This window comes from Lissotriton helveticus, chromosome 1_1 (genome assembly GCF_964261635.1).
Source record: "Lissotriton helveticus chromosome 1_1, aLisHel1.1, whole genome shotgun sequence".
NCBI classification, from domain to species: Eukaryota; Metazoa; Chordata; class Amphibia; order Caudata; family Salamandridae; genus Lissotriton; species Lissotriton helveticus.
The window spans coordinates 1,304,107,198-1,304,132,145 of NC_136057.1; the positions used below are offsets into that span (position 1 = coordinate 1,304,107,198).

A 24,948-nucleotide genomic window follows, 5' to 3' on the forward strand; every position below is an offset into this window, starting at 1 on the left:
GAATTAAGCAGACCACTCTTACCCAGTCCAAAGATCAGGGCTTGATCCATCACCGTTATTTAGCTCACTGCCCCATCCCAGCTCAAAACCTGGCTATATGCAAATTAGTCTGTCCCTGGGCCAGTGCATCATGGGAACAGGGCAGACCAAACTACCAAGCCAATTCTTCACCAGAAAGGAGACAAGCTTCCGGGGACCGGTTTCTGCCATTTCAGGCGTCGTCGGCCTGGCTTGCTTGAATCCTGATGGAGCAGTGAGCAAGGGACTCATGTCTGAGTATACCCTTCCACGCTTGTGGTGGACAAAATGATTCAGAAAAGGGGTGGTGATGAACAGAGTGTCTGAATTAAGCAGACCAGTCTTACCCAGTCCAAAGATCAGGGCTTGATCCATCACCGTTATTTAGCTCACTGCCCCATCCCAGCTCAGAACCTGGCTATATGCAAATTAGTCTGTCCCTGGCCCAGTGCATCATGGGAACAGGGCAGACCAAACTACCAAGCCAATTCTTCACCAGAAAGGAGACAAGCTTCCGGGGACCGGTTTCTGCCATTTCAGGCGTCGTCGGCCCGGCTTGCTTGAATCCTGATGGAGCAGTGAGCAAGGGACTCATGTCTGAGTATACCCTTCCACGCTTGTGGTGGACAAAATGATTCAGAAAAGGGGTGGTGATGAACAGAGTGTCTGAATTAAGCAGACCACTCTTACCCAGTCCAAAGATCAGGGCTTGATCCATCACCGTTATTTAGCTCACTGCCCCATCCCAGCTCAGAACCTGGCTATATGCAAATTACTCTGTCCCTGGCCCAGTGCATCATGGGAACAGGGCAGACCAAACTACCAAGCCAATTCTTCACCAGAAAGGAGACAAGCTTCCGGGGACCGGTTTCTGCCATTTCAGGCGTCGTCGGCCCGGCTTGCTTGAATCCTGATGGAGCAGTGAGCAAGGGACTCATGTCTGAGTATACCCTTCCACGCTTGTGGTGGACAAAATGATCCAGAAAAGGGGTGGTGATGAACAGAGTGTCTGAATTAAGCAGACCACTCTTACCCAGTCCAAAGATCAGGGCTTGATCCATCACCGTTATTTAGCTCACTGCCCCATCCCAGCTCAGAACCTGGCTATATGCAAATTAGTCTGTCCCTGGCCCAGTGCATCATGGGAACAGGGCAGACCAAACTACCAAGCCAATTCTTCACCAGAAAGGAGACAAGCTTCCGGGGACCGGTTTCTGCCATTTCAGGCGTCGTCGGCCTGGCTTGCTTGAATCCTGATGGAGTAGTGAGCAAGGGACTCATGTCTGAGTATACCCTTCCACGCTTGTGGTGGACAAAAGGATTCAGACGACGGCTGAAATGCCAGAAACCGGTCCCCGGTAGCTTGTTTCCTTCCCAGTGTAAGAATTGGCTTGGTAGTTTGGTTTGCCCTGTTCCCATCATGCACTGGGACAGGAACAGACTAATTTGATTATAGCCAGGTTCTGAACTGGGATGGTGCAGTGAGCTAAAAAACAGTGTTGGATCTAGCCCTGATCTCTTGACTGGGTGAGAGTATTCTGCTTAATTCAGAAACTCTGTCCATCACCACCCCTTGTTGTTAAATATTTTGTCCACCCTAAGCGTGGAAGGGTATACTCAGATGTGAGTCCCTTGCTCATTGCACCATCAGGATTCAAGCAAGCCGGGCCGACGACGGCTGAAATGCCAGAAACCGGTCCCCGGAAGCTTGTTTCCTTCCCAGTGTAAGAATTGGCTTGGTAGTTTGGTTTGCCCTGTTCCCATCATGCACTGGGACAGGAACAGACTAATTTGCATATAGCCAGGTTCTGAACTGGGATGGTGCAGTGAGCTAAAAAACGGTGTTGGATCTAGCCCTGATCTCTTGACTGGGTGAGAGTATTCTGCTTAATTCAGAAACTCTGTCCATCACCACCCCTTGTTGTTAAATATTTTGTCCACCCTAAGCGTGGAAGGGTATACTCAGATGTGAGTCCCTTGCTCATTGCACCATCAGGATTCAAGCAAGCCGGGCCGACGACGGCTGAAATGCCAGAATCCGGTCCCCGGAAGCTTGTTTCCTTCCCAGTGTAAGAATTGGCTTGGTAGTTTGGTTTGCCCTGTTCCCATCATGCACTGGGACAGGAACATACTAATTTGCATATAGCCAGGTTCTGAACTGGGATGGTGCAGTGAGCTAAAAAACGGTGTTGGATCTAGCCCTGATCTCTTGACTGGGTGAGAGTATTCTGCTTAATTCAGAAACTCTGTCCATCACCACCCCTTGTTGTTAAATATTTTGTCCACCCTAAGCGTGGAAGGGTATACTCAGATGTGAGTCCCTTGCTCATTGCACCATCAGGATTCAAGCAAGCCGGGCCGACGACGGCTGAAATGCCAGAAACCGGTCCCCGGAAGCTTGTTTCCTTCCCAGTGTAAGAATTGGCTTGGTAGTTTGGTTTGCCCTGTTCCCATCATGCACTGGGACAGGAACAGACTAATTTGCATATAGCCAGGTTCTGAACTGGGATGGTGCAGTGAGCTAAAAAACGGTGTTGGATCTAGCCCTGATCTCTTGACTGGGTGAGAGTATTCTGCTTAATTCAGAAACTCTGTCCATCACCACCCCTTGTTGTTAAATACTTTTCATTTAAGGCCTCTTCAAATTTGGAGATGTAACGCACATCCAGTTACGCAGGACTGTATGCACCTTTCGAGGTGATGTTCTGGTCTGTTTCATAGATGAAAATGAAACTGGAGTCAGAAAATTTGTCATCGACAGTATAGTAGACATCATGCCTGGGCCTGCTGTCGAAAGCAGAAGGAGAGCTATCCTTGAGGTGGTTATAGATGGCGTCTTGTCAAAGGAGCTGCTGTTGTTGATGAGGGTTTGATGACTGATGGGTTTGTTGTTGACTATCTTCTCATGGTCACCGTGGCCAGTCCTATAGGTCTCAATGGAAATATTGTCACCAACAGTAACCTTTTCCTCATCGTCAAGTATGACAGACGCCAACAGTGAGGACAGCAGTTTAGCCAAGGCATCAAGGGAAGTGGAATTTCATGTAGTTTTCCCTTAAGAATTATTTTTTCTTGTGAGCAGATAGCTGTAGTCACGCTCAGCTCTGGAAATTCCACAAGTTTCCTTTTTTGGGCTGCGTTCATGGAAGTGCTTGCTAGAGCACTCAACAAAATCATCCCCAGGCAAGGGGGTATTTTCTCCTAAATATAGTGCAACCTTCCTCTAATCTTTCAGTTTCTCCTAAATATAGTGCAACCTTCCTCTTATCTTTCAGAGTCTCGGAAGTAAAGGTTTTATAGATGTTGCAGTGTGAAACAAATACACTGCTCATGTGGGGCATCAGTATAGATCATGTTCAGGCAGTACACTGGTACAGTAAGATTTTAAAGAGCATTCCAAGGTACACTAGGAAATTAAATAGACAAGGTCGCAGAGAGTTTAGAGCAGAGACCTTCTCTAGGGCTCCCTCACACATGAAATGGGTTAGAAACCTGAACTATGATGGACTGTTGGGGAATATATTTAAAGTACATGGAGATTCCCAGCATGATGACAGGGAATGAATCAAGTATGTGAATGTATGGGAAACCCAGTGCTGCATAAGTATGCCAGCTTGTTAATCTATAGAAGATAACAATGATGGGGAAGAGTAGTTTCTGCTGTCTTGAGGGCCTTTCAGATGTTATGCATTTAGTCTACAATTGGGTAGAAAGTTAAGTCACAGCTTTACTGCCCAGTGTATTGAGCTGCGATTAATTAAATATAGAGTTCTATCAGGACAATCAGACTTCCCATATTTTAGTCTGAGACCAATGTATGGTACTGTAGATCATTCACTTAGAGACCAAAAAATAAAAACTGCGACGATACCATTGTTTCCGTTGTATGCATTGTTTTTTCGGTGCTAGTTCAGCAAGCATTCTTTATCCCACAGGTAACAATAAAACAACTTTTTTAAACAAAACTTTATTGGTAATTGTCTCAAATATGTTTACAACAAAGCACACGGTCAAGAGGAAGTATTTTCAGTGAAACTAAATTCTTAGGATTACTTAAAAACGTCCTGCAGGTGCCTCCTCGCTTTCCGATGGAGCTGCTTTAAGAGCAGGGTTAAATTGGCAAACTCTCTGTATTTCCTCACTCCTCCCCCACCACATATCGATCCCAAAAGGAATTCTCACTCTTGGCAAAGAGACCAAGAACCCACCACAACCACACCTCAGGAAATGTGAAAAATGATAAACGGATGACAAAATCCACAAGGGGAACACAACATGTATATGACATCTCCCCGAAAAAGCCTGAGAGGCCAGAGGAGATAAATTCATAAAACAAGGGAGCTCCCCTCCCCAATGACCCATCAAATCTATAGCAGTAATCTTGCCTGGCAGTCTTTTTTCCAAGCCTGCAAGAGAGTTTCTAGATGTGATTGAATGGGAGTCAAACCTCTACTCTGAAGGATCCCACCACAGTGTTTAGTTGACCGTCCACATCCAGAACCCAGTTTCCTCTTCCACCCTTGTCCACATGCTGTGCAGCAAAATTCTTCCACATCTTCAGAAGGTCTGTTCACCAAACACCAACGTTTAGGCTCTGTTCCATGCTGAATGACTCAGTTAACCTTTCACAAGTTAAAAGGAGGCAGAGGTAGGAATGCAAACTGGTGTTCCAACAAGGACCCCTTCATCCACCTGGTGTTTATTAATTCAGTCCTCATAGAAATCAAAAGGCCAAAAGACATCCACCACTGCCTTTCTCACCCATCTCACCAGCCTTCCCAACAAATTGAAGAAAGTGTCCGATTCAGAGCAGTTGTTCTTAAACGGTAATTGAATAAATGAAACACAGCCTTCTTCATGGTACTCCTGATGAGCGCATGAAGGATCCTTTTGGTTCCTATTCCACTTCTGCCATGCAAAAGAGTGATTCTGGAAAGCAGCACAGGCAAGTGGTGAGGGGAGAGACAGTGTCTAATGAAATACACAGGTCGCCTAGATTGAAACTTTTTTTTTCAGATTCTCACCCAAGGCGCTCCAACTAAAATCTCTATTCTCGGACTTTAAAAATAAAAATTTCCCACTTCTTGGGAAGAGTCCCTTTACTTGGGTGAAAAAGCTCTTTGCCTAAACACAAGCATCTTATACCGTAAAACTACATTTGTCAGCTTTTCAGTTAGATCCTTTCAATAATACGTATATCAATTTTTTAATTTAAAACGGAGACCAATCAAGGTTTCATAAAAAGAAATTCATTCATAAATTTGCCTCCAAATCCATATCTGATTCCTGTTCTTAGCCCAGATACCTCTCCGACCACTGCTTTATTCAGAAGAGGAATGCAAAAGAGTAGCTGAGACTGGTACATCCTCAGGCGGGACTAACTGTTCAGAGAACAAGATTTAAGTATGCATACCCTTGGATACAGGCATACTAGATGCCACCACTGCTCAAAGATGACTGAATGAGCACTCTGGTATGAGTGAGTGTCCAGAGCAGCTTTCATGGGGATCTAAAGTCCTATTTGCCCTCTGGAGGATTAAGGGTTTGTTCTGAGGACTGAGGAGGCAGCCCTGCCCTGGAGTGGTGTAGTGTGCAGGTGACGAAGAGTGCAGCGGGAGAGGTATTAGAACAAAACAAATTTATAATGACCTCTTCTGGGGGAGTGAAGCCAAGAGAGATAATTCAGTGGACGTTACAGTGGATGGTGAAAAAAAGAGGGAAAACGAAACAACCATAAACCATCTAGTATCTGAAACCCCTAGAACGAGTTGTTTAAAAGCTGCGTGAAGCAGCTGACCTTCCCTTCCGTGCTGGAGCTGCGGTGATAGCGAGTGCAGGAGGTCTGTGTGTACAGTGGCTGAGGGCAGAGTTTGTGGCAGGGGCGGGGAGGGTGAAGCTCTGGCCCTCCCTCCATTTGCTTCAGTGTTGCTAAACTTGCGACATCCGGAACAATCTCTCACAAAACAATCATCTGGCATCCCAGCAATAAGATGCGTGGGAATTTTTGACTCAGTCTCTCCATCTTCCACCGGTCCCTCACCCATCTCAGCCCCATTGCCCTTCCCCAACCCACCCCCCACGCACGGGAAGATCCTTTTTTGCGTTTGCTTTTTTTGCCGTTGGCTTTTCTAAAATTCTGCAAACTCCTTGGCGCATTTCTCTGTGATGGAGACCCGGATCTCCTCTTCTTCATACTCATCAAAATTGCTGGTGTCCCCGGCACCTTTGAACTTTGGTATAAAAGGCGCTTCAACCTGAGAACAAGTAAAAAAAGAAAGAATTTCAAGAGTTGGTTAGGAGTCCCGTACATAGTAGCACAATTTATTTTATCAGTCACATTGAAGCCACACTACTTTGAAAACACAATCCAATACACAAGACACTATCACTGGAGTTCAACGGCATGTGTGAATGCCACTACCTGGCGAGTCTTAAAAGAAGGAAGTCAATGTGCTAGCACTGCTGAGCTTCTGACACACATTACAGGAGTTCAAATCACTAATGAGCAGAGTGGCACAAAAAGGAAACTGTATAGCTTTTAATCATGCTGATATCAATTTACCATGGGATATTATGTGCAATTAGAAAGACAGAATTCCAAAAAGGGATTCATATGCACTCAGTAAACCTGCAGCAAAAAGGATTAGTTATTTACCTGTAATCCTGGTTCTCTTCTAGGGGTATCCTCATGAAAGTCATTAGCACTAGAATATTCCCGTCCATGCGCAGGACCCCGGAAAAACAATCATATATGTGACCCACATATATGTATCTATATATATATATATATATATATATATATATATATATATATATATATATATATATATATATATATATATATATATATATCTATCTATCTATATCTATCTATATCTATCTATATATATATATATATATATATATACACACACACAATAAAAAAGCAAATGCAGCCTTACACACACTAGAGCTGAATAATGCTGTAAGGACTTCCCTTTATATCATAAAGAATACATTAGAAGAAAACAAGTTACTTACCTGTAACTTTGGTTCCCCAGTATTGGCAACTTTCATAGATTCCCATGCTTTGTATCATTCCCCCTCGTCAGCCTGGGAGCCTCGGTAAATACAAAATACCATAGCAGTATGCACAAAAGAGAAAGTAAGGCCTAGGCCTCATTTCATTTTGTAGCCTATCTCCCTCTTTTTGTAAAAGAGACCACATTTTTGCAACAACCAATCAGATTAGCCTCACCCCATAGAACCCTCAGGAGAGAGCCTCAGAGCCTCAGATTTTCGCAGCTGTTGTTTAACAGTAACCACTTTTGCTGAAGGCTGAGCTTTCCCCGGGGAGGAGGGTGGCCGCATGGGAATCTATGAAAGTTACCAATACTTGGGAACCAAAGTTACAGGTAAGTAACTTGTTTTCTTGCCCGAGTATTGGAACTTTCATAGATTACCATGCTTTGTATCAGAGTAGCTAGCAGTAAAACCCCCAATGCACATTTTATTACAAACGTATCTCAACATTTCAGCATAAATATTCTCCTATAAGCATATATACCTTGTAACCATACATGCAGAAAACCTATGCGATACAAAATGTGCAATCATAGGAAGGAGCGATAGAAGGGAAAGCTCACCTCTCATTTGAAAAGATTACTCAGTACTGCTTGTCCTACTGCCTCTTCGCTCCTCATGAAAGAGTCCAGGCAGTATTGTTTTGTGAAGGTATGGGCACTGCTCCATGTGGCCGCCAAACAAATGTCTTTTATAGGGACTCCAGCGAAGAGAGCTGCTGAAGATGAAACTGATCTTGTGGAGCGAGTTCGTACCTGTCTCTCCAGTGGTTTCCTGCCGTCTTGTGGCAGTAATTAATCGCGCTTTTAATCCAGCGTGAAATCCCTTGCTTTAAGAGCGGAAGTCCTTTTCGAGGTGCACTAAAAGCCACAAAAAATTGAGAAGATTTTCTAAAATCCTACGTCCTTTCAAGATAAAATTTGAGACATCTCTGGACATCCAAGGAATGAAGAGATTGTTCTGCAGGCGACGTAGGACGAGGAAAAAATGATTTTAGAACTACTGGTTCATGCAAATGGAAATCCGAAGGGACCTTTGGGATACATTTCGGATTGGTCCTTAAAAACATAGAATCCTTCTTGAACTGTAGAAAAGGTTCCAGAATGGAGAGAGCTTGCAATTCTCCCACTCTCCTAGCTGAGGTAAGAGCCAGAAGGAGAGCTAACTTCCAATACAAGAATTTCAAGTCCTCTCTGTGAATTGGCTCGAACGGAGGTCTCATCAGATGAGCCAGAACTAGATTAAGATTCCAGGTCGGAGGTGGCGGCCGCACTGGTGGAAAAACCCTGAAAAGACCTTTCATGAATGGTTTGATAATTCTAGCTAACCAAAGAGATGGACCCGAAGTTGACCTTCTGTACCTTGAAATAGCCGCCAAATGAACTTTGATGGAAGAATGAGAAAGGCCCGATTTAGCCAGTGATAAAACGTAGGGCACTATCTGATGAGGAGCTGAAGAGAATGGATGGATGTGCTCCCGATGACACCACATGCAGAATCGTTTCCATTTTGCACGGTAAGTCTTATTCGTACTTGGTGTGCGAGCTTGAGATAAAATCTCTGTACATTCCTGAGGAATATCTAGAGTGGAATTCTCTGTGCTCAGGAGCCAGGCTTTCAAATGGAGAGAGCTCGGAACTGGATGAACCACCTGTCCCTTGGACATTGTCAACAGAGATGGGATGGGACAAAGGTGATATGGATGATCCTGGGAAAGTAGGAGTAGTTCCGTGAACCAGAACGGGCGAGGCCACGCTGGTGCTATTAAGATCATCCTGCAAGGTTCCATCTTTATTTTCCTGAGAAGCCGTGGAATTAGGGGAATTGGAGGAAAGGCGTAAACAAATGCGCCTAACCAGGACATCGAAAGAGCATTCCTCAGCGACCCTCGATGGCGATCCTTGCTTGCATAGAGTTGGCATTTCCTGTTTTCTGGAGTCGCGAACAGGTCTATTGTTGGAGTTCCCCAACGTCGAAACACTTCCTCCTGAGTGTCCTGATCTAATTCCCACTCGTGACAGGAAGATTTTAGACGATTCAGGGTGTCTGCTGTTGTGTTGAGAGTGCCTGGTAGGTGCTCTGCCGAAAGCACTACATTGTTGAGAATCGCCCATTCCCATAACATCTGGGTCTCTTTTGAGAGCAGAAGGGATCTGTACCACCCTGTTTGTTTATGTAATGCATGGCCGTTGTGTTGTCTGTCCTGACCAGCACAGTTGTATTTTGAACCCTCGGTTTGAAAGCCTGCAAGGCTAGGCGAATTGCTCTGAGTTCCAAGACATTGATATGAAGACAACGCTCTTCTGCCTTCCAGTGATTGCTTACTTGGAGATCTTGTAAGACTAAGCCCCAGCCTTCCATTGAGGCGCCTGTGGTTAAAACCAGAGGGGACGGAAACATTCTGAAAGAGAGACCTTTCGAGATATTCTTCTTGACAGCCCACCAACCTGCTGCTTTCCGAATGAGAGGAGTGACCTTTATCCTGTCCTCGAAAGAGCCGTCCACCTGGCGCCATTGCATGTCCAGTTGTTCTTGCAAGGGGCGCATTCGCAGTCTGCAATGCGGAACTAATGGTATGCAAGATGATATCAATCCTAGAAAAGAATTGTAAAGATGAACTGATTGGGATCTTCTCCCTTGTAACTGGTTTGCTGAGGAGATTAGCTTTTTCTGCCTTTCTTCCGAGGGAAAAGCTTTGCAACTTCTTGTACCCAGAATGGACCATAGGAACTTGACCCTCCTGGATGGAACAACGACTGACTTGTCCTTGTTGAGACGCAGACCCTGGCATCTGAAAAGATGGATGCAATTCTCGACTGCCTTTGACGTTGCCTGAGAAAATGGAGCCTTTATCAACCAATCGTCTAGGTAAGGGAAAACGATTGTTTCCTTAAGAATGCAGCTACAGGGGCCAATACTTTTGTGAAAATCCGCAGAGCGGATCTGAGCCCAAAGGGCAGGACTTTGAACTGAAAGTGGTTCTTGGCTACTGTGAAGCGTAAGAATTTTCTGTGAGCTGGGGGGATCGGAACGTGGAAATATCCAGAGGCGCCATATAATCCCCTGGGTTTAGAAGACGTAAGACCTCTTGAGAGACCATTCGAAAGGAGAGTTTTCTTATATAGGCGTTTAGCTTCCTCAGATCTAAGATTGGGCGCCACTTTTCTTCCGTCGTCTGAATGAGAAAAAATCTGGAATAGAATCCTTTTCCTCTTTGCGAGAGTGACACTGGTTCTATCGCTCCCTTGGTGAGTAAATGAGAGACTTCGAGACGGAGAAGGTGCAGATGTTTTGATTCTGTGGCGCGAGGGGCTCTTGGAAGTGGTAGGTTTTGGAACTCTAATGTATGGCCAAATTGAACAATCTGTAGGACCCACTGATCTGTTATGATCTTCCAGCAATCGAGAACATTCGTAATCCTTCCCCCTATCGTTGGAAACAGAGGTGAAGGACCAGTAGGCAGAGCCAGGAAGCCGCTATTGACGTTTAGAGGTATCTCTACCCTGAAGCCCCTGTCTGCCTCTTGAAGATTTGAGAGAGAAAGACACCGATTGATTTTGTCACTGAGAGTACTGAGGCTTGAATGATTGAGAGGATTGCGAATAGGAGGAGTATCGCTCCTGATAGCCTCCCCTATAAGTAGAGAATCCTTTGCCTCTTGCACCCCGGAAAGGCACTTTTGGTATTGAAGCGTGCCCAAGGATTTTGCCGTTTCGGTGTCCTTCTTAATGTCCTGCAAAGCGTCATCTACATGCTTGCCAAACAGCATGTCTCCATCAAATGGCAGATCCAGGATTTTATTCTGTACCTCAGGGCGAAACCAGATACATCTCAGCCAACCTTGACGCCTCAGGACCGCTGATCCCGCTAAGGCACGAAAAGCCGTTGTAGCAATGTCCATTGCACAATCTACAATTTCCGATGAAGATCTTTCCCCTTCCTCTAGAATTCTTCTCGCTTCCGTTATGGCACTATCTGGAAGATGGTCAATGAAAGGAGAAAGATCGCACCACATTTGGCGATCATATCATCCCAAAATTGCGAGTGTGTTCGAGGCCTAAGGAGTGGTGAGACCTTTCCGCAGGAGTTGCGGGATTGGGAAAAAAAGGACGGTAGGGAGATTGACTGGTTAATATGAAAATCAGATACAACCTTTGACAAAAAAGAAGGTTGAGCCCTTAACACTACCTTGTGAAACACAGTATATGGCTCTTTAGCACAAAGCGCTTTGATCTCACTTACTCTGCGCGCTGATGTTATTGCCACCAGGAAAGCGGTCTTCCATGTCGGGTGCTGCAACGTGGCTTTATGAATGGGCTCAAAAGGAGGACCCATCAACCTATTGTTTGATGCCATAACTGATTGTCCCGGGTTCGGGGTTTTTGGACAGCCCTTGTGGTTGTTAACCATCAATCTAGGCAGCACCAGATTCAATTCCTAAGGAGGAGAAGGAGTTCGAACCGGGGGATACACTTTCTTCAACCCCTGTAGGAAATCCTTAACCACCTGCAATTGGAAAAAAGAAGGTTGGCTGGGGGATTTTCTGTACGCCGTAATGGCAGACAAGCGAACCCTGATCGAGGAATATTTTAAATCCGGTTTGGCTAAATAAAGGAGGTAAGGAAGAATGACCTCCTCCTGCCCCTTTGTAGGATGAAAATGATTATGAACACACCATAGGTAGAACCTCTTTCACTTAAAAGCGTACCACGCTCTCGTGGAAGGTCTCTTAGCCTCTTTCAGGATGTGCATGCAGTCCTATGGTAGTTTCAAGTGTCCATATTGCAGGACCTCAGGAGCCATGCATTCAAGTTCAGTGAAGGAAGGCTGGGATGGAGAATCCTCCCATCCATCTTGGTCAGCAGGTCCGCTCTGTAAGGCAGTCTCTTGTGGGGGAGTAGCGACAACTGCAGCAGATCCAGGTACCACCACTGACGCGGCCAGTCTGGAGCTATCAGAATCATCTTCATGTTGGATCTAATGAGCTTGGACACCACCTTCGGGATCAGAGGCAGAGGAGGAAAGGCGTATGCAAATGTCTCTGACCAATCCATCAAAAGTGCATTCCCCCTTGTCCCTGGACGGTGGAATCTGGACGAGAAGGCGTGGCATTTTTTGTTTTGGTCGTCTGCAAATAAATCTATTGATGGATGACCCCACTGTTGGAAAATATCTGCCACCACCTCGTCATACAGCACCCAGTCTGGCTGATCTTCGAAGTGCCGACTGAGCTCGTCTGCTCACATGTTTTGCTCCCTTGGAAGATGCTCTGCCACGTTGGACAGGTTCCGAGCCAGTGTCAGATCGCTTGAGGCTCCAGGGATAGAGGGCGAGAGCACGTACCACCCTGTTTGTTTAGATAATACATGGTGGTCGTGTTGTCTGTTTGGATCAGGATCGAGTTGGAAGTGATTGATGGCCAAAAAGCTTTCAGAGCAAGATGGACTGCTTGTAGCTCCAACATGTTTATATGGTAGGACTGCTCTTTGGTGGACCACCGGCCGTGCATCTGAAGGCACCCCATGTGTGCCCCCATCCCTGCAGAGATGCATTTGTTATCAATGACTGCACTGGAACTGGTTGATGGAAAGGGGCTCCCACCAATAGGTTCTGCGGCCGAGTCCACTATGTGATGGACGACTTTGCTGCCTGAGAGCAGAATTCTGTCCTCCCAGCGACCCGTTGCTTGGTCCCACTTGTCCTCTAGATCTTTCTGCAATGGTCTCATTCTCAGCCTGGAGTTGGGAATGAGAAATATGCAAGAGGCCATTGATCCCAGCAGAGATGCCACTTGCCGGACTGTTGGGCGATCTGTCTGGAGTTTAGCTTTGCACTTCTGCTGATTGAAGAAAGTCTCTCCTCCGAAGGAAACGCTCTTCCTTTGTTTGAATCCAGAGTTGAGCCCAAATAATGGATTGTCTGGGTGGGACGGTGAACCGATTTCTCCATGTTCACATGAAGCCCTAGTCTGCGGAGCAGATTCAGATAGACTTGAAAATCGTTTCTTACTTTTTGAGGAGATGGCCCTTTGAGCAGCCAATCGTCTAAGTAAGGGTAGACAAACAGACCTTTTTTGTGTAGGGCCGCCGCCACCACTGCCATGCACTTGGTAAAGACTCGTGGAGCAGATTTCAGTCCGAAGGCTAAGACTTTGAACTGATAATGCTTGCTGCCGACCACGAATCGAAGGTATTTGCGATGCCGTGGAATGATAGGTATATGGAAGTACGCATCTAGGAGGTCCACCGAACACATCCAATCTCCTGCTTGCAGATGTGGACATATTTGATGAAGGGCCAACATGCAGAACTTTTCCTTCACGATGACTTTGTTTAGCAAGCGAAGGTCCAGGATAGGTCTGAATTTGTGCTCCTGATCTCTTTTGGGAACAAGAAAGTACCTGGGATAAACTCCCTTCCCTCACTGTGCGGAAGAAACCTCTTCTATGGCCTTTTTTCGCAGAAGGGTTATCACTTCCTGCCGAAGCAACTTTAACTGGTGAGGACGAGATCTTTTCGGAGGAATGTCCTTTGGAGGCACACAAAAAAGTAGTGCATATCCATTGCGCAGTATAATGAGCACCCAACGATCTTTTGTTATGCTGCACCACTCTCCCAGATGATGTGAAGCAAGTCCTCCCACTGGAGTGGGCAACGGCGCCAGAGGAAGCTCTTGCTCATTGCTTCCCTGCCGATCTGGCCATGTTAGAGGACTGTTGCTGATGACTCCTCTACCTCTGTTGGACTTACGGCCTTGATACTGCGATTTGCCTTGGTTCTTATTCTGGTACCATTGAGGAGTTTGAACCCTCTGTTGGTAGCCCTTGCGTTGGTTGGGTCTGTAACGTCATTTAAACTCTTTCTTCTTCTCCAATCCAACTGCTTTGGGTGCCAAACAGGGAGGAGCCGGAAAAAGGGAGATTTACGATCCTCTGTTGAGCATCTGGCTTGACAGCTGTTAGTCTCAACCAGGAGGACCTCCTGGCACAAATCCCATGCACATATGAGTGCGCCGACAGCGTGGCACCATCCGCCGCTGTGCTAATCACTTGGTTGGCAACAAGCGACCCTTCCTTGATGACCTCCTCAAAATCCCTTTAATCTTCCTTTGGCAATTTTTCCTTGAAGCAGGCCAAGGAGTCCCACAAGTCCCTGTAGTAGCGCTGCACTAGAGACTTTAAGCGAAGATGCTGCAGATCCGCACACCTTCCGTCCCCAGAAGTCCTGGGACCTACTTTCTTTATCCAGCGGGACTGACGAAGACGCAGCTACTGCATGAGTTTTCCTCGCTGCCGCGGTTATAACAGAGTCCGCAGGCGGATCTGATTTTAATAAGACAGGGTCTGTTGCTGGGTTTGCATCCATCATTGATTCTCATTTTTGAATTAATACCAGTTTTCAGGCTTGTAATCTCATGTAGAAATTTTATATCACCAGTGTCAGAATGTACATACACAATTAACACAGCATTTCACGCAGCCCCTTAAACCTTATTGTTCAGCTTGCTAAAAAACCAATGAGGAGGGAAAGCCTTTAAGTTCTTCTCCCACTACAGGTAACATTAATCAAATTTCCGTGGCACAGGAGCATGAGGAATTAACTTGGGGCTCATGAAAATGGAGGTGGGAACACTGCAAGACAATCCATAAAGTACACCATTCCTGGAGAGCTGTGATTCGAGGTGAAAAAGTCCTTTCCTTCACTAGCATTGCACGTTTCATAGAGTAAAATGCTTGAATTAATTATATGAAGCAGCACAAGTGAAAAGTCTAAGGTGGGACTGAGAATCACCATAAACAAAAAGTACCCAACGCCGGTCTCGCTCTTCTTTCTGATCTCGGATGGACATTCTGGTAACAATTCTTCAGAAGAAACAAGTTATGTACCTGTAACTCCAGTTCTCCAACATTGATATCTTTTTACATATTCACATGTTTGAATCATGCCCAGTTGTTAGGCTGGTAATCCCCAGTACATTAACAGCATTATACAGTGTACAAATATACAACATACAGTATATAATGTAAAAACAGTATGTTTAGTAACGCATCCACCTCATTTGTAAGAACCTCAATTTAAGTCAATGAGGTGGAAGCTTAAGCACTCCTACTCCCCCTAGAGGACACCATACCTCAGATTGTAAAGCACAAATGTGAGAATAGAATAGAATGAGCCTCTGACTGGGGAGGAGGGAGGGAGGGTGGCATGTGAATGTATAAAAGATGGCAATGTTGGAGTACTGGAGGTACAGGTAAGTAACTAATTACTTCTCCAACACTGGATCTCTTATATTCACATGCTTGAATCAGAATAGCAAGCAGTACACATTATAGAATAGGACAAAGTAGGAAGCAGGCTCACCTCTAATGAAACAGGGTTCTCAGGACTGCCTGTCCCACTATTGCCTCTACATCCACATCTAGGGAGTAATGATTATATGACGTATGTCTGCTCCTCCAGGTGGCTGCATGGCAGATGTTTTTCAAGGGCACCCCAGCATAAAGTGCTGAAGTTGAAGCCATGACCCTGGTGGAATACGCTTTCACTCTTCCCTGAATAGGACGCTTGGCTTTGAAATGACAGAAAGCAATACAAGCCGAGAGCCAACGAGCGCTGAACCATTTAGACAGGGCTTGACTTTTTCTTGGTTGAGCAAAATATACAAATAACAGGTCTGATGTGCGTATGTCTTTTGTCTTGTCTATATACCATTTGAGCCATCTATGCAAATCTAATGAGCAAAATATACAAATAGCTGGTCTGATGTGCGTATGACTTTTGTCATGTCTATATACCATTTATGCAAATCTTTCTGCTGGCGAGGATAGATTGGGAAAGGAGGAGGATCTAAGAATGACAGGCTCATTCAAACTGAAGTCAGTAGGCAGGCATCTTCAGAATGGTTAGTTTTGAGTATCACTTTGTCCTTAGTGAACTGGAGAAAGGGTTCTCTGCTCGTAAATGCCTGAATCTCTACCTCCCTCCTAGAAGATGTCCGACCCAAGAGTAGTGCTGTCCTCCACGAAACAAATTTGAAGTCTCAAAATTAGGTGACATCGGACTCAGGACAATATTACCCTTCTATGGAACTGAAGGCTACCGGGAGAGGTAGAAAATCTCTGAAGAGACCTTTCAGAAATTGTTTAATGATCCTTTGGGGAAACCGAGAAAACCAACGGTCAGCCCTTCTAAATCTGGAGATTGCAGCTAGATGGACCCTGACTGAAGAAAACTTGAGACCAATTATGGTCAAACTTGACAAATATAGCAGGATCTGAGAAGGCTTGATTTGAAGCAGATGATGACCATTATTCCTGCACCAGACACAGAAACTCTTCCACTTAGCGTTGTAAATCTTACTGGTTGCTTGAGCACGAGCCTGCGCCAGAATCTGTTAATACACTTGTGAAAGATCGAGATGGCCAGATTCTCTGTGTCAGGTCCCAGGCTGTCAAATTCAGCGACATGGGATTGTGGTGAATTTTCTCTCCTCCATGTCTAGACCATATCCTGGGATGCACCTTCAAAGGAATGGCTGGGCATGCTGCCAACTGCAGCAGCTCGCTGTAAAGATATTGGTGAGGCTACAATGGAGCAATGAGAATCAGATTGCAATGTTCCGTCTTCGCTTTCTTCAACACCGTGGGGACCAGGAGAAAAGGAGCAAAGGCGCAGGCAATTATCTTGGACCAACTGATCGATACAGCATTGCCCAATTTCCCTGTATGCCAAAACCGGATTGCAAAGTACAAGTATTTTTTGTAATTTGGAGTGGCAAATAGATCGATTGTGGGGTGATCTCACTGACTGAAGATGTAATCCACCTGTTTCTATTCTAATTCCCACTTGTGAAAATGGATAAGTTACTTACCTGTAATCCTAGTTCTCTTCCAAGGGTATACTTATCAAAGTCATAAACACTGAATCGTCCCGCCCACGTGCAGGGACCCCGGAGCAATAGCAAATTATCTATATATATATATATCTATATCTATCTATATCTATCTATCTATATCTATATCTATCTATCTATATCTATCTATATCTATCTATCTATCTATATCTATATATATATCTATCTATATATATATAGATATATATATATATAGATATATATATATATATGCGCAGACACGAATAGACATGTACCTGTTTGTACGTAAGTTGAAATTGTTCAAGATTCATCAGAATAGACAACAGGGTCTTAGTAGACAACAGGATAATGTAGCCACATCTCTCAGTGATGTAGATATCTTAGAAACACTTGAGCCTTAGCAATGAAGAACCTGCAGACCCACCACAAGTTCATATCCTTGACTCACCTCTTGACACAGTAACATCTGCCAAATCTAAATATAGACCATAGCTACCAAGGGATAACATTGATGTCTTTCACGATCTTGTGAATAATGACATTTTAAAGATTCTAGGTAAACCAGTTGGAAGACAAAACCTGACCATAGAACACAGAAAAGCCCTTAGTGACCTACAAAAAGATGACACAATTATAATTAAACCTTCTGACAAAGGGGGAAACATTGTAATTTGGGAAAAGAAAAGCTACATTAAAGAAGCTATGAGACAGCTCTCGGACACTACATGCTACACGAGAGTAGACATATCATACCCCAATAAATTGCAAACAAGAATTTTCCAATATCTTGAGGAATGGTCTAACAACGAACTACTGAGTTGGGATGAAACAAAAGTTTTGAAAAATGAGACACCAACTATTCCCACCCTTTATCTACTTCCCAAAGTGCATAAAAATCCTGTACAACCCCCAGGGAGACCCATAGTATCGTCCAAGAACAGTCTGCTTGAAAGTGTCTCCCGCTACGTGGACCATTTTTTAGCAGTATATGTTAAAGACATTACATCACATATCAAGGACACTAAGGATTTTCTAAAAAATAAAAAAAGAAAATATTCATTGGGAAGAACATTTCTGGCTGGTATGCCTTGACGTAGAAAGTTTATATACCAGCATCAGGCACACTGACGGGCTTAAAGCCTGCAAATACTTTTTAAAATCTAGAAGTATTCATCTTGAAGCACACACCAAAATGCTGCTGCAGATGATTGAACTTTGCCTGGTGGAAAATGTTTTTTCCTTCAATGGGGTGTTATACAAACAATCACAAGGGACCTCGATGGGCACCTGCTTTGCCCCCAGCTACGCCAACTTGTTGGTAGGCTGGTGGGAGGAGCAGGTGCTCTGGGGTGAGACCCTGGAACCTTGGAGCAGCAAGGTCAATGTTTGGCTCAGGTATATAGACGTATTTTTTATTTGGGAAGGCAATGAGAGAGATCTCCTTGTTTTCCTAAGTATGCTCAATCAGAACTCTGTCAACCTGAAATTCTCCATGCAGATTAGTCAAGAGAGTGTCGATTTCCTTGACATTAAAGTAACAACCCATGGCAACAAACTTGACACTGAAGTATTCCGTAAGAAAACCGCAGGCAACTCGGTATTACATTCGGAGAGTTGTTACCCTCCGGATATCCAATGGAGCATTCCATTCAGTGAATTTCTTCATGCTAAGAGAAACTGTAGCACTGACATCACTTTTGAAAAAAACAAAAAAGAGATGTTCAAGAGATTTCAAGCAAGGGGTTACTCGACTAAAATGCTCACCAAAGGAGAACAAAGGGTTGAGAAAATCAAAAGAGAAGATACATTGTACAAACCTGCCAAAGCAAAACCACCCAAATCAGATTCTGTCATTTGACTTATCACTACCTATAAATCCCAATCACCCCAACTCTGCCAAATAAATAGAAAAAGGTGGGACATACTACTGCAGGATAAAATCCTGAAAGAAAAACTAGGCACCCACCCATCCATAACCTATAGGAAAGGGCGATCGATTAAAGATCAAATTGTAAGAAGTCACATGGAAAACAAAAAAGTTACTTGGCTGGAGAAGAGGAGGATTCCACAAATGTGGAAAATGTAAAGCGTGTAGTCACAGCGAGAATGTGAGGGAGGTCAAGTCGCAAAGAACTCAAAGAAAATGGTGCATAAACAAAAACATACAGTGTAGCACCGAGTTTGTCATATATGTAATCACTTGTCCTTGTGGCAAGTGGTACCTAGGCTCTACTTTTCCTGTGAAAAAAAGAATATTAGAACATTGGAGGGCCATTACAAACAAGGATTTTTCCTACAGTACTGCCTAACACTTCAGTATACACCACAACTGCGATTGGACAAAAGCAAAGTACTTTGAACTTGATACTATTCCCAAGAATCCCAGAGGGGGTAACATAATCTTAGCTTTGAGTAGATTGGAATCTAAATTCATTCTCCAAGTTGGCAGTGTCGCATCGGTGGGGATGAATATTGATGAGGAAATGCATGTACATCTCTGATCTGTGAACTATTGTATGCCTCTCGCTACCCTGAAGCAATACAGTTTCCTAACGTTTTTTTTTTTTTAAATACCTTTGTTCCACCTCTCCCTTTTCCTTTTCCCTTCACTGTGCTGGACCCTTTTACGTTTTGAACTGCTTACATGTAATCAGTTACCTTTTCAAGATTTCAGATATGCTTACCACTGCTGATTAAGTTTTTCAATATCATTAGATTGACCGTATCTTTGATATCAAGGAGGATTGGTACTAATCACTATCTTCTCTGTTTTTTCTCTTATCCAGATGGTACGATTTGGAATGAATGGGTCACGAGATACGAATAACCTCATGAGCACGGAGTTAAGTGTTGGTCTAGACAACATTCTCCTTTGATTTTGGGACTACTTAGTATTTATTTATTTTCTCAGAGCCCCAGCTTCTATTTCACTCTATTTCGATAGACAGAGATGACTATTGGATAGATAGGGTACTACACCCATGATAATTTCTTATAAATGACTGATTGAAACCCTTTCCTTCTATTCTTTTTCACCTTTGATTACTGCAACAAAATATTACCATAAGCTTATCTGGGGTACTATACCCACATGAATAACAAAATGCTGATTTACAGTCAAATGTATTTGGGTCATTAGCACTTTTTATTTTTTAAACATATTACTATATTTTGAATGTCACTCTTGCTTTTGAATGCACTAGGACTCTATATCTATATGAAAGTAATATGGAGTCTGTTTTCTATGTTTAGTCTTTACGAAAAAAATGCATTTAAACTTCCGGGACCGGGAGAGTGGTCATGTGACCAAGAGCAGGATTGCTCGACACGCGTCTGTTGTTTTACCCGATTAAAACTTGAATTTAACTTACTGGATCGGTGTGGCTCGTACTTCGCGTCTGTAACGAAGTGAAGTTATTGTTGGAGATATATATATATATATATATACACACACACACACACACACATATGCAGCCTGAAAACATGTTACTAGGCTCAAAACTGCCACAAATGCATTGTAAATCCTTTACATTTGAAAAAATAAAGAAACATAAGTCACGATATTCTCATGATACATATAAAGAAAACTGCTTTGAGTTTGCTTTGAAACACACAACCTTTATTTTCAAAGGCAAAAAGGCAAGATCATAGAGGCCGATTAGCCTAGAAAGGCTGCATATAGAAACAATTGGAAAAAACTGGCGCTGTGCCTTTAAGACCTCCAGGAATCCCTAGGCTCCCATCATGCACCACAGGTGACAGTTAGGTCAGTTCTTTTGGACGGCGTATAACAGTGTAAACAAAGCATGGGTTACAGATACATATATAAGGCCATGGCATTCGTACGGGGAGGAGGGAGGGTTGCTTATGACTTTGATGAGTATACCCATGGAAGCGAACTAGGATTACAGCTAAGTAACTTATCCTTCTCTTCCAGGGGATACTCATCAATAGTCTTAAGCACTGAATAGAGTAGCAAGCCCATCCCCTTACCCTGCAGACGAATACCAGTATATCAAAACACATATTACCCAAATAAATTTCTCAAGGATGCTTGTCCAAATTGAGCAACTGCTTGAGTGTTAGAATCAAGGCAGTAATGGGGTGCAAAAGTGTGAGCCGAACGCCAAGTGGCTACTTTACAAATTTCCTGAAAAGGTACATTCTTAAGCATTGCTATCGTAGCAGCTTTGCCTCTTGTAGAATGAGCCCTCAGCTTGCCCGGGAGCTGCTTATGTGCCAGTTGATAAGATAATATGATACAGGACACCATCTATCTAGAAATGTATCTTTTAGAGGCAGGGAACCCAGTGTTCAATGGACCATAATTCACAAACAATTGGTCAGACTTACGGACACTTTTTGTTTTATCTAAATAGAATTTGAACACTCTTTTTAGATCTAGAGAGTGCAGAGCTCTCTCTGCAGGAGTGACAGGGTTTGCTAAGAAAGTAGGAAAAGTAATCAACTGGTTAATGTGAAACTCTGAGACCACCTTAGGAAGGAACCTCGGGTGAGTTCGTAACACCAATCTGTTCACGTGAAAAACGAGCTAAGGCTGTGTAGAGCATCAGGCTTGTATCTCGCTCACCTTGCGAGCAGATGTGATTGCCACGGGAAAAGCAGTCTTCCACGAAAGACGTTGAAGGGAAGCTTTGTGGATAGGTTCGAATGGGGGACCCAATAACTTAGAGAGGACCACATTAAGCTCCCAGGAAGGAGATGGAGACCTAAAGGGTGGGTAGACCTTTTTAGATCCTCCAGAAAATCCTTAACAACTGGCATCTGAAAGAAAGAAGCCTGAGTGGGAGACTTCCTATATGCTGTAATCGCTGCCAGGTGAACCTTTATGGAGGAGTATTGCAAACCTGCTTTGGCCAAATACAGGAAGTAAGGTAACAGTACCTGTTCCTGACCTCGAATAGGGTCATGACCCTCAGCAGCACACCACATGTAAAAACGCTTCCACTTAAAAGCGTAAGACTTTCTCGTAGGTGGTCTACGAGCCTCCTTCAAAATCTGCATGCAGTCTTGAGACACCCCTAAATGTCCATATTGGATGAACTCAGGAGCCATGCTGCTAACCTCTGGGACGCCAGCTTGGGATGGAACACCTTGCCGCCCACCCTGGTCAGCAGATCCGGATGACATGGTAACCACCTGTGTGATACTTTGGACAGATGAAGAAGGTCTGGGTACCACTACTGGCGAAGCCACTCTAGAGAAACCAGGATCATCTCTGTCTTGGATTCGTACAGTTTCCCGATCATCAGGGGAATGAGGGGGCCTGGTGGAAAAGCGTAGAGTAATGTCTTTGACCAGTCTATCAATAGTCCACTTTGGAGCCTGGTTGCGGTTATCTGGAGGTGAAGACGTTGCATTTTGCGTTTTCTGCATCCGCGAAGAGATTTATGTCTGGTGATCCCCAGCTGTGGAAGATGTCTTGCGCCCCTTCTTGTTTTAGCACCCAGTCGTGCGCTTCTGCGAAATGTCTGTTTAGGCCGTCCGCTTGGACGTTGAGGACACCTGGCAAGTGAATTGCGGAGATCTTCATGTTTTGTGCTAGAAGCCACTTCCAAATCGCCTGTGCTTCCAGCGACAGGGGTCTGGACCTGGTGCCCCCTGTTTGTTTAGGTAGTACATCGTTGTTGTATTCTCCTTCTGAACAAGCAGAGCAGTCGATTTGATGGAATGAAAAAACGCCTTGAGAGCCAGATACACCGCTCTGAGCTCCAGCAAGTTAATGTGGTACAGTTGTTCTCTCTCTCACCATATTCCTTGGATCTGTAGTGACCTCATATGAGCGTCCCATCCCTGAAGGGACGCATCCGTCACCAGAGTCTGCTTGGGCAGTTCCTCTTGAAAGGGGACTCCTAGGATGAGATGAGTCCGTCGCATCCACCATCTGATGGAGAGCCGGACAGACAGAGGCAGAGTTAAAGTGTCCTCCCAGCGATTGGAGATTTGGGACCATTGATCCTTTAGAGTCTGCTGTAGAGGTCTCATGTGAAGTCTGGTATTTGGAACTAGAAAAATGCACGAGGCCATCAAACCCAGTAGAGATGAGACCTGCATGGCTGCGGGCTGAGGTATCTTCAAGAGGGTCTGATACTTGTGGAGAACGGATGAGTCTCTCCTCCGAAGGATACGCTCTTGCGTTTACTGTGTCCAAAGTTGTGACCAGGTAATGTATCTTCTGTGTTGGATTGAGGATGGATTAATTTACATTTACGTCGAGACCCAGCTGATGCAGTTGTTGAATGCAGTGAGCGAGGTTCTGCTGTAGAAGAGTGTGTCCTCCTCAAGAAAGCAGCTACTACTGCCTTGCACTTTGAAAATGTGCGAGGGGCCGACTTCAGACCGTAGGGCAGGACAGTGAACTGGAAGTGGTCTGACTGGATGCGAAACCTTAGAAACTTTCGATGCTTTGGAGAGATTGGGATGTGGAAATAGGCATCTTGAAGATCTATGGAACACATCCAGTCCCCTTGATGTAGATACGGGATTATTTGATGTAATGCCAGCATTCTGAACCTCTCTCTCAGAATGAACTTATTGAGAAGCCTGAGATCTAGTATAGGCCTGAACTCCTTGTTTGGACCTTTCTTTGGGACCAAAAAATATTGGGAGTAGATACCCTATCGATGTTGGTGCCATAGGACCTCCTCAATGGTCTCCTTTAGGAGTAGAGCGGACACCTCTTCTCTCAGAAGATTTATGCAATGGATGACAGTCTTTGGAGGAGGAATAGAAGGTGGAGGGGACTTGAACCTGATGGAATACCCATTCCTCACAATATTGAGCATCCCCTTCTCTAGTTTGATTTTGGTCCACTCTTCCAGGTAGAAACGACACTCTTCCCCCCTTCCCCCCCTCTGCCCCCCCCGGAGTAGGTAACGGAGTTAGGGAAAGCAAGCACTCACTGCTTCTGTTGTTGCTTGGCAGCAGGTGTGGACTGTCTGGAGTTCCCTCCTCGTCCTCTACCAGGACGACGCTGGTAGGACTGTGATCTTCCTTGATGTTGCTGGGAGGACCACTGAGGTGTTTGAACCCTCTGTTGGTATTGGTGTCGATCGTAAGGACGGTAGCGTTGCCTGAAGTCCTTCCTCTTCTCAAGCCTAACCGCCTTCACTGTGTCCAGTTTAGTCTTCATCCTGGACATTTCATCATACCCATGAGAGCCGAAGAGCGACGTGCCATTGAAGGGGAGATTGAGGATACAACGTTGAGCCTCTGGCTTCAAACCAGTCAATCTCATCAGGCAGAGCGACGGGCACAAAACCCATGTGCGTAACCATGGGCAGCTAAGTCGGAGTCGTCAGCCGCTGCACTGATGACCTGATTGGCCACCAAACCTCCTGAAGGATCTCCAGGAAATATTGTTGGTCTTCCTTTGGGAGCTTCTCAGTGAAGCGTGAGAGAGAGTATCACAAAGAGCGGTCATACCGACCCAGTAAGGCCGAGGCGTTGGCTACCTTCATATATGATGCGGAGGTGGTGCACATCCTCTTCGACAGAATCCATGGCCTTACTGTCTCTATCCGGGGGTACCGCAGATGATGCTGCCCCGTCTGGGTCTTCCGTGCAGCTGACACAATAACCGAGTCTGGCGGAGGGTCAGCCCTCAGAAAAAAACGTGTCCTTCTCAGGAACCTTGTACTTTTTAGTGATCCGAGATGGGGCCGTCCCCACCGATGCTGGAGTAAGGGATTTTTGAAGCGCAGCTCTAGCAGGCCAGGCACCAGGGGAAGCAACGCTCTAGATGAAGACCTTTGGTGAAGTATTTCGAAGATGACTGACGTTTTAGCGGTAGAAACAGGCATCTCAATCTAAAGCTTCGCAGCCCCTCTACATAGAACCTCATTGAAGTTAAGGATATCATCAATGGGCGATATTCTACTCGGAGGAGACGAAGAAAGATTAGGGGAGTAATCTGCCTTTAAGCCATAGATCTTCGTGGTCTTCAGATTCAGTCTTCTAGGAGAGCGGTGGCGA

The 24,948-nt window shown here is 44.8% G+C and overlaps 1 protein-coding gene across 5 annotated transcripts in view; it reads right to left on the reverse strand.

The window, feature by feature from the left end:
* Positions 1-4,701: 4,701 nt before the first annotated feature.
* PRKACA (protein kinase cAMP-activated catalytic subunit alpha) overlaps positions 4,702-24,948 on the reverse strand; it is a 777,054-nt gene continuing 756,807 nt past the window's right edge. For all 5 annotated transcript variants that reach the window (XM_078681383.1, XM_078681393.1, XM_078681402.1 and 2 more), the window contains one exon: positions 4,702-6,272. In XM_078681383.1, coding sequence (XP_078537509.1) covers positions 6,147-6,272 — 126 coding nt within the window. In that variant the 3' untranslated portion in view covers positions 4,702-6,146. The remainder of the gene's footprint in view (positions 6,273-24,948) is intronic.